Below are 20554 nucleotides of genomic sequence, written 5' to 3'. Positions count from 1 at the left end.
AAGCCCATGTTTGGAGTCGTTTTATCTGTGGGAATCCTGGGTGACCCAGGTTAAGAGTATGTTCTTCCAAAAAGATTTTGTATTTTCTTCTGCCTAGAACCACAGGGTAATACTAGGGGAATACTACTTTTTACTTTAATTTAATTTATTGGCTTAGGTCTTCTCTGACCATGCAGGTGGTATAAAGAAATCCCAACTCAAAAGCTTATGATTACAAATTCTCAGGAGAGAATTTTTTTCCTAAGAGCCGAACTAAAACAGACAACACTCCTTTTCTTCTCCTTTTGCTAGTGGGTAAATTTTTCACAATCCATATATTGTTTTACCGAGGATGTATTTGCTTGAGGGTCCCAGCTTTATTGAGATGGTCTCACTTTTAATACCTGGTCTTGTGTAGGACTTAAGACTTTACCCTTCTTTGTATTGGTTTTAGATCTTAATCCCTTTCACTAGTGAGACTAATCCCAACCCCGCAACATCATCCTGCAGCTGAAATATCAGCTCTTATTACTACATTGTTTTCATTTCCTTCTTTATTTTAACCCCTTGAATTTCTCTTACTTTCTTGAGAACTTGAGAATTAAGAGATAGATCTTTTGTAGAAGAAGATTTTTAATTTACAACTCAGAGATATTTTTAAATTCCTGAAAAGAGAACACAATTCCATTCTTAAAGTAATTAATTTTGCTAATTTCTAACTCCAGCTCTGTACCACATTTTCATAAGAAATAAAAACGTTTAAAAACTGCAATAAAATTTTTATAATATAGGCTATAGTACAATAGTTCCAAATGTCACATGAATGTAATGTGGGATAGAAAATGAAGAAAACAGTTGTTGTTTTAAAAGGACAAAAAAGAATAATCAGCATCTAATGACTTACAAATGTCAAATCTTCATTTCTGATTTTGTGAAACACCATTTGGTTCACATTATTATGCCTCTGTAACGTTGGTGAGGTTGGTACATCAGAAACACCATTGGTTCTGAAGACTAGAAGGTTTGATTTATCTTTAAAAGAAAAAAAGAAACAATGAAATAAAATATATCTAATCAAAACACATTGAGGATACAAATTGCTCAAAGGAGTAAAATAAAATGTGTTCTATATTTAAGAAATGCTTAACAACTTCTTATGTTCAATTTTTCCATAGACAATTTTTTTAGGAGTTTATTCATTGAACTTTGATGTACTCTAATCAGTTATTTCATAAATTCAAAATTATAATCACTTGCTAACATATAATTTTTCAGGAATTTTAATAATAATTTTTAACAAGCCTGTTATTTTAAGGATTTCCAACCTTACCATCTTTATTTTAAAAGTACAAAAATTAAAATTCGAAGAGTATGAAAGTTTTTACTTAGAACAACACATGAGAATTTGTCGTGAGGTCTTTCAGTTTAATAAACGACTGATTTATACCAAGCAAATATTATTTTTTAAATACCATTTTATTTATTTATTTTTTTTGGTGAGGAAGATTCACCCTGAGCTAACATCTATGCCAATCTTCCTCTATTTTGTATGTAGGTTGCTGCCATAGCATAGCCGCCAACGAGTGCTGTAGGTCCGCGCCCGGGAACCAAACTTGGGCCACTGAAGCGGAGTGCGCCGAACTTAACCACTAGGCTATGGGGCTGGCCCCTAAATGCCATTTTAGAATTATGGAACTTCAAGTCACTTCTAGACAACCCAAACCAAACTGAACAATCCTATTTGAGGATGCTAATACAACAGAATGAGACAAAATTAATTAGTTTTTGGAGCTCCTTCTTTCATATTTTTTTTGAAATCAATATACTAAAGATACCTCCCACCATATACACAATCCATGACCGGTATTTTAAAAATAACTAGAAAATTATTTTACCTTTTGGCTTTGGGGGACAGCATTTAGTAAACTGGAAAATTATACTGTCTGAGCGAACAGTTTCCATCTGATAGCAATTCAAAAGATCTTTAAGATTACTAAAGTTCTTCTTAGTCCCACTGAGGTTGTATTCTCCATTCTCATTTTTTGTAATCAAACAGTGCTTATATTCAATGATATTTTCTCGCTATGTAAGTTTAATTATAAAAAGAGGGAGGGAAAAAATCACAATGGACATTATAGTGATTATTGTGACAAAAAGGATATCACAAAAACAACCAACAGAACATAGACATTTGAACCGTGAATCCTGATGAAGTACTGGTATAGGGTGATAGAGGTGCTTGGTTCCTCAAAAAGACATCTAATTAAAATTGCATAGACTACAAAAATGACTTAAGACTTCATCTAATTAAAAAGCAAGTAAGAAAGCCTGATAATTAACAATAATAATAATAACATCCTTAACAGCTTTCCATCATTTATAAGATAAAGTATAAAACTAATTTAGCATATAAGGCCCTCCATGAGCTGGCTTCTGCTTCCATCTTCAACCTCAACTCCTGTCACTCCCAATATATATCCTATGTTCTAGCTATATTGAGTGACAAAAAATTTCAAGCAAATGCCATGCTGTTTCATGTCTTGATAACTTGTACATGCTCTCTACCTATGAATGTTCATCCTCTCCTTCTGAGCAGTGGACTTTTATTCATTTCTTTTTTTTTTTTTTTTAAATACATTTCTTTTTGTGTGTGTGTGTGTGTGAGAAAGATCAGCCCTGAGCTAACACCCATGCTAATCCTTCTCTTTTCGCTGAGGAAGACCGGCTCTGAGCTAACATCTATTGTCAATCCTCCTCCTTTTTTTTTCCCCCCAAAGCCCCAGCAGATAGTTCTATGTCATAGTTGCAGATCCTTCTAGTTGCTGTGTGTGGGACGCGGCCTCAGCATGGCCGGAGAAGTGCGTCGGTGCGTGGCCGGGATCCGAACCCGGGCCGCCAGTAGCGGAGCGCGCTCACTTAACCGCTAAGCCACGGGGCCGGCCCTATTCATTTCTTAAAACTCAGTTAACGTCCACTTTTTCTGTGAGGTCCTCCTTAACAACTCTCACCCCATTCCAAAAGCAAAGGTGATTATACCTTCCATTGTGCCACTGTTGTATTTGTATAATTATCTCTAATATGGAAATTTTAATATTTTTCAATTTTTCAATGTTTGTTGTCTGTGCTATACTATGAACTGGTTCATTCATCTATTTTTTTGAGCTGCTTCTTATAAGCTTATTCAACCTACTTAGAACCTTTCATATAAAATCAACTAAATACCTCAAGTCCTTCCTACTCCAAAAGATCTTTCTTAATAATTATAATCTTTTCTGTTATTGTCTGTATTTGCCTATACTGGATAATTACAATGCTCTATTTATTATTTTTTAGGGTATACTTTGTATTATACTTAGTATTATAATATTTAGTATTATTTTTGTTTTTCCAAAACATAAGTTTCTCGAAGCAGGGCTATATCACAAACTCCCTAATACATAGCCCCCATATTAGGCTGGGCAAATACAGTAAACATAAAAAAATACACATTTTGATTTGATAATTGAATATAATGCACTGTTATATATTACAGTAAGAAGACACTGTGAAATAAGGATAGATTATTGGTATTTTACAACGCTGAAGTCATGGAGTAACCTACCTTCTGTATTTATGGACAGTTAATCCACTCTACATATGCTAAATATAAGATCGTTGCATTTCATAAAAATTAAAATAATTGAGTAACAAAATCCTTACTTTCCCTACTTTTAAAAAGTAAGATAAATTTTGGAAGCTGTTATAAAGTTCCTCAACATTATCATGAAACTGCCTTATAAGTGATAGTATCTTTTCAGATAATTTTGGATATTAAACAATCTTAGATGAGATCCAAAATTATCTCTATTAACAGCAAGGTTTCATTGTAGTTTTACGCTTAAAACATACACTGTGGATCATTATTCTCTTTTTTTTTAAAGATTTTTTCTTTATTTTTTGTTGTTGTTGAGGAAGATTGGCCCTGAGCTAACATCTGTGCCCATCCTCTTCTACTTTTTGTATGTGAGATGCTGCCAGAGCATGGCTTGATGAGCAGTGCATACGTCCATGAAGGGGAATAGAACCTACGAAACCCCGGCAGCTAAAGAAGAGTGCAGGAACTTAACCATTATGCCACTGGGCCGGCCCCTATAGATCGTTATTCTTAATATTGGAAAACCACACTAGTTAAAAGTGCTATAGTGTTTGTTTCTTCGTTATTGTCCTATTTCACTCTAATCTTGTAATCATTACCAGTAAAAGGAAAGTTTGCTTCTGATTTACTTTGTTCTACTTGTTTTGGTAAAGATTTCCATTTCTGTGAAAAAAGAAACTTCACAAGACTTGATGAGATCTGATACACTGGTAACACTCAAACAGCAAAAAATAAAATAAATTCCAAATAAAAAGATAGAAAGACATTATAAATTATGTTATATTTTTATATAAATCCTAGGAATTGTTTATGCAGAATCCCTGAGGTAAATTAAGCATTATTATGCTAGTTATCATTTCCAGAGCTACAATTCTAAGTATTAAAAAGGAAATATGATAGATAGACATAATGGGGAAGTTACATGGACTAAATAAAGCTGTTACCATTAATTAATGTGACATACTAACCTCAACAGCAAAAGTCAGAAAATATTTATTAAAGTCCTTTGGACTGCATCGAAGTACATAGAGTCCAGTCTGATTACCTGCTTTCTTCAGCTTGCTGATGGCAAAATCCATTCTAAAGGTAAAGAAGTAATTTGAATGACAATGTAGCAAGCACAAGGACATTACGACTATACGTCATCTAAAAGATCAAAGTCAAATCTAAAACATTCAGAATTTTTAGAAGTCTCCTCTACTTTATATGTTTATCAATAATCTTGCAAGGAAAAATATTAAAGTAACAATATATTTTTCAGTAAGTTCAAACCAATTCAAGGGGCAATTATGTTGCTTTAAAAACAAATAAAAGGTACATGCACCCCTGTGTTCATTGCAGCCTTATTCACGATAGCCAAGACTTGGAAGCAACCTAAGTGCCCATCAAGGGACGAATGGATAAAAAAGCTATGGTATATATACACAATGGAATACTACTCAGCCATAAGAAACGATGAAATCCAGCCATTTGTGACAACATGGATGGACATTGAGGGCATGATGCAAAGTGAAATAAGTCAGAGGGAGAAGGTCAAATACCGTATGATTTCCTTCGTTAAGTAGTAGATAATAACAACAATAAACAAACACATAGGGACAGAGATTGGATTGGTGGTTACCAGAGGGGAAGGGGGGAGGGAGGAGGGTGAAAGGGATAATTGGGTACATGTGTGTGGTGATGGGTTGTAATTAGTATTTTGGTGGTGAACATGATGTAATCTATGCAGAAATAGAAGTACAATGATGTACACCTGAAATTTTTACAATGTTATAAACCAATGTTACTGCAATAAACAAAAAATTAAAAAAAAAAAAAAACAAAAAACAAATAAAAGGTATTATAAGACACACAAAATGACAAAAAACAATCTCTCTGAATTTTCTGCCTTCTGATTACAAATTTAGTGTTTAAAAAACCGTACTCACTCTGACAAAATTTCATTTAACTATGCAAACAATATATCATAAAACACATGTCTCTTCTCCCATAGCAATAACTAATATAAAAATTTATGTGCATTATTTTAATATTTAATGTAATACCAAAGTCCAGTAAAAGACTCATGGCAAGTGACAAACACTACTGATTTTTAAAATTTGCTATATGTTTTATTGAAGCTGCACATCTTGAAGGAAAAGTCAAAATGTAATCTACAAGAAAGCAGGAATCATCTCTGTTTCACTTACCACTATATTTCTCATACATAAATCAGTGCCTGGCACATATTAGGTACTCAGTAAATGTTCTATAAACAAATAAAAGAATGCTTGAATGGATGGATGGATAATGAATGAATGAACGGTAGGAGTTTTTAAAATATTGAATATGTAATTATATTAGAATGTTCAAATAGTGCAACTTTTTCATAACCACCACACTTATTATTAAACAGACATTAGGTATAGACTGAATCAAGTCTTAAATATCAGTCAGGATATGTTTTCTCAAATATTTAACTAAGGATAGGTTAAGGTCAGGAAACATATGCTCACAATCCCAGATTGTTTCTTCTGCTCAAGTCCTTCAAACCTGGTACCAATCATAAAGCACATCCTAGCTGAGACATAACTAGGACTTAGGCTAAACAGATGTTATGCACGATAGCTGGCTTTATCCAGTATTGAAGTAAGGGTCCACAACTGTGTGGCTCAATATGGTAGCCACACGTAGCTATTTAAATGTCAAGTTATTAAAATTAAATTAAATTAAAAATTCAGTTCCTCAGTTGCACTAGCCACATTTCAGTGAATGAATGTTACAGATATTCCCTCATGCCTGCAGTGAATGTTTGATAAGTCTTATATGAAGATGCTTCATATAATGCTGAATAGCCACATGTGGCTAGTGGCTACTATATTAAACAGCACAGATACAGAATATTTTCATTTTCATCACTGCAGAAAGTACTGCACAGTACTCGTACATCATATACATCTTGTGTTCAAAGCTTTCACTAAAAGGAGTTAGATTACCCAAAAATAATGATGATTATCAAATTTTGCATTGTGGTTCTTCTGTCGTATTTCAAAATTAATGAAACATAAATTGGAAGGTTTCTTAAATTAACACCCAAGAATTATTTAAACACACCTAGGCAACTAAATGTCAAACTTATACAAATTAGAAGTATTTTTATACTATACTACACAATTTATAGATTGGGATACAGATAGCAGATTATAACCTAAATAATTCTACCTACTAAGTGATTTGATTGCAAATAGACTTTTGTTACAAAAAAAAAAATCTTCAGTCAAATTAATATTTTTTCTAAACTCTTAAACCTACGTATATATTCTATTGTGTAAAATCTTTTTTTTTGTAAATATCTCATTTACTTTGTTAAAAATTTACTTTTAAAGTCTGTATTACTCACGAAATTGGGCCATGACAGTTGCTTTGTATATTTTCAAGCACCATCGGAGGTGCTACTTCTTTACAGAGGTAATGATGTGCATCTGCAGTTAATCTATAATATCCATCAATTAATGACACAAAAGACAAAGCTTCTCTCAATGAGCTAAGTTCAATTTCCTATGTGGAAAAAAGAAAAAAAATAATAGTATTATTTAAAAAGTCAACTAGATGCTACATATTGAAAATCCTCTTCACTCCATGTTGTTAGATTAATTCTCCTAAATTAATTTTCTTCTAAATTGCTCAAATGTCTTTTTTATGGCTCTCAATTACCCAATCTGAACTACAAATTCTTGTGTCTGATATTCAAGACCCTCTCGAATGTTAGCTTATCATGCCGAAACAGTTATAGTTCATTCTACATTCATAACATTACTGTATTTTCCAATACTCCTATTAGACAAATGTGCCATTCATCTCAATTAGAAATCTATCTAATCTGATACAAAGGTTGGTATTAATTAGAAATAATGAGCATTTATTTTTAAATATCATTTATTTTCACATACCCTGCTAAGGTTAAAGTGCTCAAGCTATAAAATAAAATGTATGGAGTATAAACTAAAATCATATATAGCTATGCTATGATTGTATCACATATACATATGTGAATATATAATCAGCCTAAAATGCAGCATCTTATTTAATGGGAAAACACCAAAGCAACTTCTCCTAAAATCAGGAATAAGATAAGAAAGCCCACTATTTAATTTTGTACTGTATTGTATTGTATACAGCTAATATAATTAGGTCATAGAAAGCAAATATAAATATAGAAATTGGAAATAAGGAAGTAAAACTATTTCTATTCGGAGATTATATGGTACACGTGGGGAACCCAAAAGAAAACAGCTATAAAACTACTACAATGGTAAGATAATTCATTAAGATAGCAGGATACAGAAATCAATAGTTTTTAACATATATAAAAAATAGTCAATCATATAATGAAAAAAAGATAGCTCTATTTATAACGGCAGCAAAAAAAAAATGTAATAGCTAGAATTAAACTTAACCAAAAAAGGTACAAAATCATTTTTCGAAAAATTTCAAAATGCTCTTGTAAGATGCATCTTTTTATTTGAATATATACAAGATTTACCATGTTCTTGGATAGGAAAATTCAATATCATAATGATGTAAAAATCCTCCCTAAATTAATTTTCTAACTTGTCACAATCCCAGTATAAAATACCAACAGGTACTGGCAGATATACCCAGAAACACAAGGCAAATATGAGATTCAGAAAACCAGGGATCCAACATAAGAGAGACAAGAAGATAATTCGCACTTTGATAAGAAAGGGATGCTCAAGTATTAGAGCTGTGCATGGCCTAGAGAGCTTCCAGTCTAGATTATATAGTAAGACTCAGTGATCAAGGAGGGACTTTTCCAGGAAAGAAATAGAAGTGATATATTTGACAGGTCTGATTATGTGAAATACTATATTGAGAAGTGAGCTACTTTATAGAGTTCTTGCAGGGAATGGAAAGATATATACCAAGGAAAAAAAGTTAAGGAATGAACTCCCAGAAAAACAAAAGTTGTACAAGAATGGAAATGTCATCACAATATTCTACTTGGCTCAGCAATGAACCATATTTATCATAATGGGAACACAGAATACGGACTTATACCAAAAGTTATACTAAGGAGAGAAGTATGTGATGTATTTGAACTATAAAAGGTATTTAGCTAACACAATTAAGCCATAAAAATAGGTATTATAAAAGATCATAAACAGTGTTAAAAGATTTGGAGAACTGCAAACCTGTACAACAAAGGATTAATATACCCAATATATATTGACTGAAAAAACCTATAGGGGCCGGCCCGGTGGCGTAGCAGTTAAGTGCGCACGCTCCGGTTCGGTGGCCTGGGGTTGGCAGGTTCGGATCCCGGGCGCACACCGAGGCACTGCTTGTCAAGCCATGCTGTGGCGGCATTCCATATAAAGTAGAGGAAGATGGGCACAGATGTTAGCCCAGGGCCAATCTTCCTCAGCAAAAAGAGGAGGATTGGCATCAGATGTTAGCTCAGGGCTAATCTTCCCCACAAAAAACAAAAAAAACCCAAACCTATAAAGCAATTAAAAATAGAAAACTAGTCAAAGGATATGAAAAGACAATCCAGAGAAGAAGACATACAAACAGCTGGTCTACAAACACATGAGAAATTGCTCAATCTCAGGTTCTAATAAAGGAAACGCAATCTAACAACAGGACAGTAATTTTTGTCTATCAGTTTGGCAAAAAACCAAAAGACTGATAACATCCAAGGATGCTGCAACGAACAAGAGGGTGCAGATATCTCTTCAAGAGAGTGATTTTGTTTCCTTTGGAATATATACTCTGAAGTGGAATTGTGAGATCAAGATGCTAAATTTTATGTGAAGTGCATTTTACCATACTTTTTAAAAAAAGATAAAGATAGAAAAAAAATGCCAGAGTAAAGAGTAAGAGGATAGTAAAAAAAGTGTAACTAACATGTAACAGACTGGGAAAATGTGATAATAAGCAAAAATTAATTACGTTCTTATATCCAGCAATAATTTGTTAGAAAAATCCATTGAGAAAAAGCTCTTAACCCTAATAAGTAACAGAAAAAGCATAATATATCATGAATAAAATTCAGCAAGAAACATGATGTATCAATATGAATAAAACTATCAGAAGTTACTGAAGGGACCAGCCCAGTGGCGCAAGTGGTTAAGTGCACACGCTCTGCTTTGGCAGCCCAGAGTTCACAGGTTCAGATCCTGGGTGTGCACCGACACACTGCTTGGTAAGCCATGCTGTGGCGACATCCCATACAAAGTAGAGGAAGATGGGCACGGATGTTAGCTCAGGGCCACTCTTCCTCAAGAAAAAAGGGGAGGATTGGCATTGAATGTTAGCTCAGGGCTAGTCCTCCTCACAAAAAATAAAAATAATAAATAAAAATAAATTTTAAAAGTTACTGAAAAACATAAAATAATACTTGGATACAAAGAGAAATACAATGTATCCCTTAAATAGAAAATGTAAAGAAATGTCATTTCTTCTCAAATTAATCTTTAGAGCAATTCCAACAAAATGTCAATGTAATATTTTAAGGAGCTTTAGGAATACTCAATAAAAAGGTAGTGTCACAGTTAAGAGCTTAGGTTATCAAATCACACATTTGGGTATACACAGGCTCTATCACTTAACACTGAGACCTTGGAAAGTTACTTAACCTCTCTGTATTGCAAACTTAAAATAAAGTCAACAAGTCCAAATACCATCCCTAATGTGATGTTCACATTAGCATCAATAAACTCTTCTAGAAATATTAGAAACATTTATTCTATAGATACCACACTTATAGAATAAATATTTACGTGTATGGGATACGCATGTATTTGTGGTATTTACAGAATAAATATTCCTTCTATAAATTCCACATTGGGGTTGATATTTATTAATCATCCTTTTATTGATCCATGAAATACTTATCAAGCTCTTTCTAAACTAGGCCCTAGAGGGCCAGCCCCAGTGGCCTAGTGGTTAAGTTCGGCACACTCCACTTCGGCAGCCTGGGTTTGGTTCCCGGCAGACCTACACCACTCATCTGTCAGTGGCCATGCTGTGGTGGTAGCTCACATACAAAAAGAAGAAGATTTGCAGCAGATGTTAGCTCAAGGCAAATCTTCCTCAGCAAAAACAAACAAACAAACTAGGCCCTGGAACACTGTGCAAGATGCAGAGAGTAACAACACACAAAAAAACATGATTCTTACCTTCAAGAAGCTCAGAGTCTAGCAAGTAGTAGGTGCACACTATCATATTTTTATCTAAGACCAGGACAGCGTACTGACTACAGTGAGTTACAAGTTGGTTATAATTTTGGTAATATAACTCTGAAATGGCCAGATAGCTAGGTCATATAGATATGAAATTTAAGAGCAGAGTATAAAGGAATTCATTTCTTCCCTTTCAATTAAGATAAGTGAGAATTTTGAAACTATTTAAAGAAAGAAAGGATTAATCTTTTAGAATCAGTCATGTCTTACAGCTTGGTAGGGCTGACCTGGGATTGGTTTATATTTTGTTATATAAATTCCAGATAGTATTGTTCTGATTTCTCTTCCTCCTTTAATTAGGCGGTATGATTGGCATTATGCACATCTCTATTGCTAAAAAAAGTTTATAGTCAGGAATGAGCATTACAACAGGGAAAAAGCACAACCCAGAGTGGGGGGAAAAAGTAACTGGTGCTTTGCTAATGATAAAAATGAGTGAAAAATACACTAATGTACAAGAAACTCGGTAGGAAGATAGTGTTGGCAGTGATACAAAAAGCTAGATATAATCAAAAAGCTTACTATACTGATGTTTATGTTTAGAGCTATGTTTAATACTATAATCAAAATTCCTACAAGAAAATAACTTTGGTATTAAGATTCTGAAATACTTATTAAAACAACCATTATTTAGTTATAAAGCAAACTTACCAGAGTTTTACCATCTTGCTTATGGATAGTTACAATTCTGCTTTCATCTGAGCCTTCTTGGTGTGCTTGCTTAATATTGACATCAATAATATCAGGAAAATCACAATATAACTGTAAATCCTGTAATTAAGAGCATTTGAAATTAAAAATAGGTAGAATTTATGGAGCCATTTTAATACATGACAAGGAGATAACATTCATTCCAAATTCTTTAAGATAAAAAAGTACTGATAGCAATAGTTAAGTATTAAATGAGATTCTCTCCCCCAATAATCTAACCCTAAGACTACATCATATTTTGCTTTGACTTAAAAATGAGAGCATTAAAGGATGCCAGAAATCTAAAGGTGTGCTATAGTATCCTTCAATCCAACCAACATTAATAAGAACCATTGCCAGAAAATTGAAAGTTTAACTACCAAAGAATGAAGATAAAAAACAAATAAATCTCTAATAACAATCTAAGAACACAGATATGAACAAACTTAAAACTGCAATGCAAAGCTAAAAAAAAAAAACTAAGTTATTTAACAGGTATACATCATCATAAAAACAATTAAAATTAATCTTTTCCAATTAATTAAATTTTATGATCGTGTCCTATTATCAATAATAGTAAAAGAAAAAAAGGAGGCAAAACTACTTTAAAAATCACTTTTAATTTTCAAGCCTTTTCTGAAACTATAAGAACACCATTACTAAATATTTTGTCATAAAAAACCATTTAAGAACAACGAGAAAAGAACTAGAGAAATGACCTTGATGGCTTCACACTATTAAAAAATGTGCACTTCTATCAATGGGAGAAGAGAAGTGCAAGACCATGTTTCAAATGAGTAAGATTACTTTGCTTGTATTGCCATTCTACTTAAATTAACAAAGAATGAGAACGTATCATTAAGGATTACCTGTTCTGTCAGTGTCTCACTTTCTTTATGTTTCCCTCTTGACCACTGAATTCCACCGTTTCCAGTTATTATAATGGTTGCAAAAATCTCCTCACCTGAAGGACCTCTTCCAGGTTCTTTTACTTCAAATTGCTCTGTGTAGAAGGCAGACTGAAGAGTTTCCAGATTTATAAGATACTTAAGTTTCAAGTTCCTGGCAGTGGCTTTGCAATGGCTGAATTGCTCAATAAATCTGCGAAATCTGTACCTTATTCGTTTTCTTGTCAAAATATGATAGTCTTGGATCTTTGCTCGAACACATTTTGGTAAGAATGTCTTGTAGCTAGGGACAAAGAGCACACACAGAAAAGCAAAACAAATTGGAAGATAAATCTAAAACAAAATTAAAAGAGAAGTTACCTCCTTTCTCCATGATAGGTAAGTACTACAGCACAGTAGTCAAGTGGAGAAAGGTGACATAGCCACCACGTCTACAGAATAAAACCTTAAGGTTTCATTTGATGATGTGAATACATAGACAAATTCTGAGTTACTATAAATGTTTAAAACAGGAGATGTTAATTTTCTTCCCCTAATGAAGACTTAGTCTAGTTAATAATGGAGTCTCTAAAAATTTGTTTTCACTGATTATCTTATATACTATATTTTTGGCACTGTATTGCAAATATTTCCTATGATGCTGTACACCAAAATTCATCTGAATTCTGGAAATTGTTACATTTTGTTGGATGCTACTGTTGTTCATTATGCAAACACACTTCTTTTGCATACATTATTTTCTTAGGCCAGCTTCAATAACTCCTAATAATTCCTTTGCAATCAAAACAATTCCATTTGGAAATGTTCTGACTCTTTTGTACTTCCATCTCTATGTAAAATATCCTAAAGAAGGTGGATAAGCTATTTCCCTCCTGCTCAAATATCTGACAAATGAAAAACATTTTATTTCTGAAGGTACGACTATATTAAATTTCCATGCCTTCACCTATGCTAATCCTTCTTCCCATCACCCATCTCCTATCTGGTTAGCTTTTACCCATTCTACAAGTGTTAGCTCAAGCATCCTCAAATCCAGGAAACCTTTCTGGACCTCTATGACAATGTTAGATGCTCCTCCCTTTGTCTGACAGCATTCTGTGCACCCCTCCATAATACCACTTATCACACTATACTGTACTTGAGTGTTTACAACCAGTGCTAGAGAAGGCTCATGCTGAGAGTTTATTATTACATTTTAAGGATTATTTTGAGCTGATTGTTAAACATCCATCATTAAAATTTAAGTTATATAAATTTACAAATAAATAAATTATATTAAAAGTATAGGTAATAGGGGCTGGCCCCATGATGTAGTGGTTGGTTTGGCACACTCCACTTCAGCGGCCCGGGTTTGCAGGTTTGGATCCTGGGCACAGACCTATATCACTTTTCAGCCATGCTGTGGCAGAGACCCACATACAAAATAGAGGAAGAATGGCACTGATGTTAGCTCAGGGAGAATCTTCCTTAGCAAAAAAAAAAAAAAAATATATATATATATATATAGGTAATAAATACTCAAAATGCATTCCTTCCTAACTATTTTATAGTTTTTATTTTACATTTTACTACTAACTATGCTTTTGATGTCATTTATGTTTATCGTATATGAGTAGTGGAAAGGGTTTGCTATTGCTCATCTCTTCCCAATTCTGCATTCGGTGACATCAGGTTGATACCTTGAAATTGGCCATGGAGAGAGTATTTATACCATGGATTTCAGCAAAGATCACAAATAAATCAGACCTTGCCCCCTACCCTCAAGTTGTTAAACATTTACCAGCATACCACTGCTTACTCCCTTCTCTACTCTACCCTAAGCCCCTTGAGGAACTCTCAGTTTTGTACTCAAGCAGCCAGAGCTGCTGGAGCAAAACAAGGTAGATGGATTGCATTATAATAAATTCATAATCACCAATTTCAAATGGGCTTTCATTACTACCATCACTTTTACTATATTTCTATGTTCAACTAATCTTCCCAAGACTCACAACTATGTCAAACCTTCTCGAACTTCCTCAAACCTCCTACCTTTCTTCTGCCTCAAACTCAGCTACATTCCTCCTCACTTGCAGCAGACTTCATCTCCTTCTCAAGGGAAAAATTTAAAAAAAAAGCTTCTCTAAGCAGAATTCACTCAATATCCTGCTAGCAAACCTACATACATCTGCACTCATTTTCTCTCCTTCCCACTTATTACAATAAATGAGGTATAAACCTGCTAATTAAAGCCATTTCTTTGACATGTATTTACCTACACCCTCTCTCTTCCTCTAACATACATCCACCCTCTGAGGACTTTTACTCTATTTTTTCTCTTCTATCCACAAGGTTTAAAAATACTAACACTATTCCCATCTTAGATGTAAAATGTAAAATCTCTTTATCCCATATCTCCCTCCAGCTACATCCTATCTGGCCTCTTTTTGAAAGTTTATTCAGCCAGTTCCATTTTCTTGCCTTCCATTTACTCCTCAACTCACTCCAATCTGGCTTCTGCTCCATTACTCCATAGAAACTGCTCTTGCCAAAATCAAGAGAAACTTCCATGTTGGTAAAAACAAATTCCCATGTTCATTTTACTTGTCAGTTTTCAGTAGCATCCAACACTGTTAATCATTCTCTCCTTGAAACTCTCTCCCTTTAGCTTTCTTGATTTTATTCCTACCTCTTGGCTACTCCTTCTCAATTTTATTTACAGGTTCATTCCCCTTTGCCTGGTGATTAAATGTTGGAGTTCCTTAAGACTTAATTATGGACCCTCTTCTTATCTATACTCTCTTTTTCTCTAGACACTCTATATGCAAATGACTCTGATATCTCTATCTCTAGCCCTAACCTCTAAGCTCTAGACTTATATCTTCCACAGTCAAATCAATCTACCTATTTAATTTGGATGTCTCAAAAGCTACTCAAACAATGTGTTAAATCAAACTCATGAATTCCCCTAAAGTTCTCCCCTAGAAGATCCTCTTATAGCATTCCCTATCTGAGTAAACAGCACTACAATTCATCTACTTCTACAAGCCCCACAAACCCAGGAAGCATCCTTTACACCATCTTCTCCCTCAATCCCCATTATTCACTCCAACACCACATTCTCTTATTTTACCTTCTAAATATTTCTCATTACCAACCCATTCAACAATATCTCCTGGAGGAACTACCGCAATGGCCTTACTTTCTGGTCAATTCGAATTTCCATTTACTCTTAGCACCGTCTGATTTGTTTTCTACACTGGAGTCATGGGGATCTTTTAAGAACAAAGATCTAATCATTTCACCCTTGCATGGTTTCTTAGTGTTCTTAACCTTGTCAACACGACTCTAAGGTTCTATATGGTCTAGCCCCTGCCTTGTCTCCTACTAACTCTTTAAGCTCTAGCCATACTGACTCTCTTCCTATGCTCCCTTCTGCTACAAGGCCTTTTCCATGAGTCTCTACTCTCCACCGCTCACCTCTCTCCACCCAGTAAATTCTACTCATTTTCCAGATCTCAAAAGTCACACTCTGGGGCCCGGCCCGGTGGCGCAAGCAGTTATGTGCGTGCGCTCTGCTGCAGCGGCCTGGGGTTTGCAGGTTCGGATCCCAGGTGCAGACCTACACCCTGCTCATCAAGCCATGTGTGGCGGCATCCCATATACAAAAAATAGAGGAAGACTGGCAACAGATGTTAACTCAGGGCCGATCTTCCTCAACAACAATAACAAAAAAATATAATCAGAACGCAAATGATTCCTACTTTATCTACTTCCGTCAAAAACATTAGTTGCCAAGAGCCTTACTAAATCTGGAATGCAATTTACATAAACACCAATGGCTACTTGATTTAATAAAGCTTTGAAAACCTATCTGGAGATAAAAAGAGGAGTTAAAGATAATAACATAAAACAAGGCTTTCCACTTTGATACTTAGAATAAAGGACCAGATATACATCCTTTGGGAATACCATTGGAGTGTGTGGTTCTTGAATATGGTGAATCCGCCTCAGTGTCATGCTATCAGAACCAGACTCGTTAGAAACACTAAAATTTTTCAAGAGACACAAAGTTGTTAACTCTCGAAACATAAAAACATTTTCCTCATGCTTTTCTTATATTGAGTTTTTAAAGAATCCTAAAATTGAGGTTCTAAAAGGCTCTAAAATTGAGGCTTGCCCTAGAAACTAGTATTTTTTGTACTGTAAAATGAAATCTGTATTTTATTATTACAATTGGAGTAGGCTACCGGAAACTTAGTATTTGTACAGTTATTTAAAAAGGGAGTCTAATGATAGGAGGTATGTAGTTCAGCTGCTATGTAAGTGGCCTTGGCCCTGGCCTAGTGTTTGCAAATTCAGCAGAGTCTCCTTTAACCTCTTTCCATTCTCCAGTTCTCTTCTTCCCACCTTTTAGCAAATTGAGGATTTTAAAGAGCAGATGAAAAAAGAAAATGAAAAAAATCTTATTCGTTTCCTTCACTGTCTATACTCCAAAACCTAAGCCACAAGGTTCAACTAGGAATTAGCGTACAAAAGAGTAACTATCTAATACATACCCATGCACAAAGAGATGCACAAACACATATATACAGGCAGATATGCACACAGAGGCATGGGCTCACACACATAGACACACCTAACACACAGGCAGAGACACACAGAGTGCACCTTACACGTATTTCTTTTAAGTTTGGGAAAGAATATGTATTTAGTTATACTAATCAAAGATCCATACCCCACTGGATATTTCTGGGAACAACACAGTTTATTTCATTCTGCCAAGAACTAATCATTCATCTGTTCTCCTGTCAATCCTGAATATTTTAACACTGAGTTGAGTTCCTTGATCATTTCTCAGAAATGAGCACTAAATGAGAATTCAAAAAACATCAGTGAGTTAAATTATATTAAGAAGGCAAGCAAGGCAGACATGTTTTGCTTCAGAACAGGCATAAATTATTTATCTAATATTAAAATATCATGGTACAAGAGACAAAAGAAAAAATAGATAAATTAGACTACTTCAAAATTTAAACTGTTATGCTGCAAATGATACTTTTAAGAAAGTGAAAAAACAATCCACAGAATAGGAAAAATATTTGCAAATCACATATATGATAACTTACATCTGGGGATTTGTATCCAGAATATATGAAGAACTCAATAATAAAAAATATTGAATTGTACACTCTAAATGGGTGAACTTTATGGTATGTGAATTTTATCTCAATAAAGTTGTTTTAAAATATCATGGAATCGTATGACGAATGTTTAATATCTATAAAATTTTAAAAGTAAAATAAAGAAAAAAATGATGCAGAATTTTGCAGATGCATTTACATGCTGGTTAAGAGAATCAGAGAAATACAATTGCTAAACATTCACTGGGTTTAGGACACTAGACTAAATAATGTAGGAAGAAGAATAAATAGATGGCATGATTCCTGACCTCAAAGAAACCCTAATCCACACAGAAAGATTATGCCAAGACTTTGGACAATATCATGGTCTCCAAAGCAGAAGTGTTTCACCATAGCATAAGCCTAGAGATGGCTTCATATTTTTTAAATTCATCTTCAGCGGCTCAAAGCTTCTCCATTCTTCAACTGTGTTCCCTCCAATTCCTTCAATTTCTATTAACAATATCTAAGATATTCCTCCCCTGACTCTGTTCTGCTATGGACTCACACATTGCAGGTATTCAATAAATAGCTGCTGAATGAATGAATGAGTGAATGAGTTAATATCCTAAGGAGCGTCTGTCTGCGTTTTTTAAAATTTTATTTTTTATTCAAGTATAATTGATATACAATATTATATTAGTTTCAGGTATACAATATAGTGATTTGATATCTTTATACAATACAAAATGATCATCAAGCTAAGTCTAGTTACCATCTGTCACCATACAACGTTATTACAGTATCATTGACTATATTCTCTATGTTGTACATTACATCCCTGTGACTTATTTATTTTATAACTGGAAGTTTTTACTTCGTGATCCCCTTCACCTATTTCACCCATTTCACCCTCACCACTCTCCTTTCTGGCAACCACTAGTTTGTTCTCTGTATCTATGAGTCTGTTTCTGTTTTGTTATATTTGTCCGTTTGTTTTGTTTTTCAGATTCCACATATAAGTGAAATCATATAGTATTTTTCTTTCTCTGTCTGAGTTATTTCACTTAGCCTAATACCCTCTACGTCCATCCATGTTGTTGTAAACGGCAAGATTTCATTCTTTTTAATCGCTAAGTAATATTCCATTATACACACACACACACCACATCTTCTTTATCCATTCTGTCTGTATTTTAATAAAGATCAAGGCCTTAGTGGAAAACAGAAACGTTTTTGTTTTTCCTCTGGACTTTGGAATCTTTTTGATTCCTCAGTGATCATACCCTATGGCTTATACTCTTAGGTTAAGGCCTAAGAGACATCTGAAAACAAAACAAGAATACTTAAAACCAAAGAGGGAAATGCAGAAATTGATACACTGCAAATTGGGTATGTAACTGTTTTGACTGTTATGTGACTATGACTACATACATACATACTGTTACATACAAAACAGGAATGATTGGGGGCCGGCCCAGTGGCGCAAGCAGTTAAGTGCGCCCGCTCTGCTGCGGCGGCCCGGGGTTCACTGGTTTGGATCCCGGACATGCACTGACGCACTGCTTGGCAAGCCAGTGCTGTGGTGGCGTCCCATATAAAGTGGAGGAGGATGGGTACGGATGTTAGCCCAGGGCCAGTCTTCCTCAGCAAAAAAAGAGGAGGATTGGCAGATGTTAGTACAGGGCTGATCTCCTCACAAAAAAAAAAAAAAAAGACAAAACAGGAATGATTGAAGCCAGTTATTGAGAGAAGGATTTCAAGGAATAAAGAGAGTTATAACCAGATTTCATGACATCCTCAAACTTTTAATCTGGTAAGTATGGAATATATAAAACACATATTTAGTCTTCAAACTTAAAAAAAAAATCAAAGCATTCTTATAATAGTCATATAGACCTTTAAAAAGAGTGGAAGTTTTACAGTCATTAAAGTTGGACTGTAGGAGTAGTGTTTCAAAAACCGTTACTAGGCATGATTATCAAAATTCAATGCACAGAAGAATAATGTGAAGAATGTGGAGAGTGTGGATCACTTGTATAAGAATCTGCTGGATCAGTTATAATATGAAGAAGGTCTGAGGATCTAATATAAAAGATGGTGACTATAATTGATAACACTATATTGTATAATTGATATTTGCTAAGAGAGTAGAGCTTAATGTTCTCACCAAAAAAAGAGAAAAGATAAATACGTGAGGTGCTGGATGTGTTAGTAAACTAGACAGGGGAATCCTTTCACAATGTATACATATATGAAATCACCATGATGTATACTTTAAATATCTTACAATTTTATATGACAATTATACCTCATTAAAGCCGAAATAAAAAAAAGTCTCCTGGAGCACTTGCAAAAATTCATATTTCTGGGCTTCACCTCAAATTTATTGAATCCAAATTCTTGGGTTAGAACCCAAGAATCTTCAGTTTTAACAGGCACCTCGGGAGACACTAATTCAAGTAAAATAAGGACCACTATTTGACAAATAGTGATTCAGAATTATTTATACTGCTATCAGAAATTATGTTTCCAGGTGCTCTTTTCATTCCTCTGACCTTACCTAGCCTTTTCAGAATAAATGAATCAAATAACAAATAGGTATTGAACACCAATATTTTCTGTAGTACTCCAACTCTTTCAATAATTTCTTGTAGTTATAAGATAAATAAGTACCTGGGATGTAATGTACAATATGATGACTATCGTTAACACTGTTGTATGATATATATAAAAGTTATTAAGAGAGTAGATCCTAAGAGTTCTCATCACAAGAGAAAAAAATTTTTTTCCTTTCTCTTTTTTTTGTATCTGTATGAGATGATAGATGTTAACTAAATTTATTGGGCTAATCATTTCACAATATATGTCAAAGTATTATGTTGTATACCTTAAACTTACACAGTGTTTTATGTCAATTATATCTCAACAAAACTGGAAGAAAAAAATAATAATTTAATTTATCCCAAAAGGTATGTGTTATACACAAGGAAGAAA

General features: G+C 34.1%; 1 protein-coding gene across 3 annotated transcripts in view; it reads right to left on the bottom strand.

Annotated features, from left to right (window-relative positions):
- Nucleotides 1-20554, bottom strand: part of JAK2 (Janus kinase 2) — a 155961-nt gene that overhangs the window by 39359 nt on the left and 96048 nt on the right. For all 3 annotated transcript variants that reach the window (XM_004440668.3, XM_087444547.1, XM_087444548.1), the window contains 6 exons: nucleotides 12417-12738; nucleotides 11509-11628; nucleotides 6993-7150; nucleotides 4582-4693; nucleotides 1875-2061; nucleotides 884-1011 (listed from right to left, as the gene is read on the bottom strand). In XM_004440668.3, coding sequence (XP_004440725.1) covers nucleotides 884-1011; nucleotides 1875-2061; nucleotides 4582-4693; nucleotides 6993-7150; nucleotides 11509-11628; nucleotides 12417-12738 — 1027 coding nt within the window. The remainder of the gene's footprint in view (nucleotides 1-883; nucleotides 1012-1874; nucleotides 2062-4581; nucleotides 4694-6992; nucleotides 7151-11508; nucleotides 11629-12416; nucleotides 12739-20554) is intronic.

This window comes from Ceratotherium simum, chromosome 20 (genome assembly GCF_057802395.1).
Source record: "Ceratotherium simum simum isolate JZ-2026a chromosome 20, ASM5780239v1, whole genome shotgun sequence".
Classification (NCBI taxonomy): Eukaryota; Metazoa; Chordata; class Mammalia; order Perissodactyla; family Rhinocerotidae; genus Ceratotherium; species Ceratotherium simum.
The sequence above is the reverse complement of the archived record's forward strand: the minus strand, read 5'-3'. Positions and strand labels throughout refer to the sequence as shown.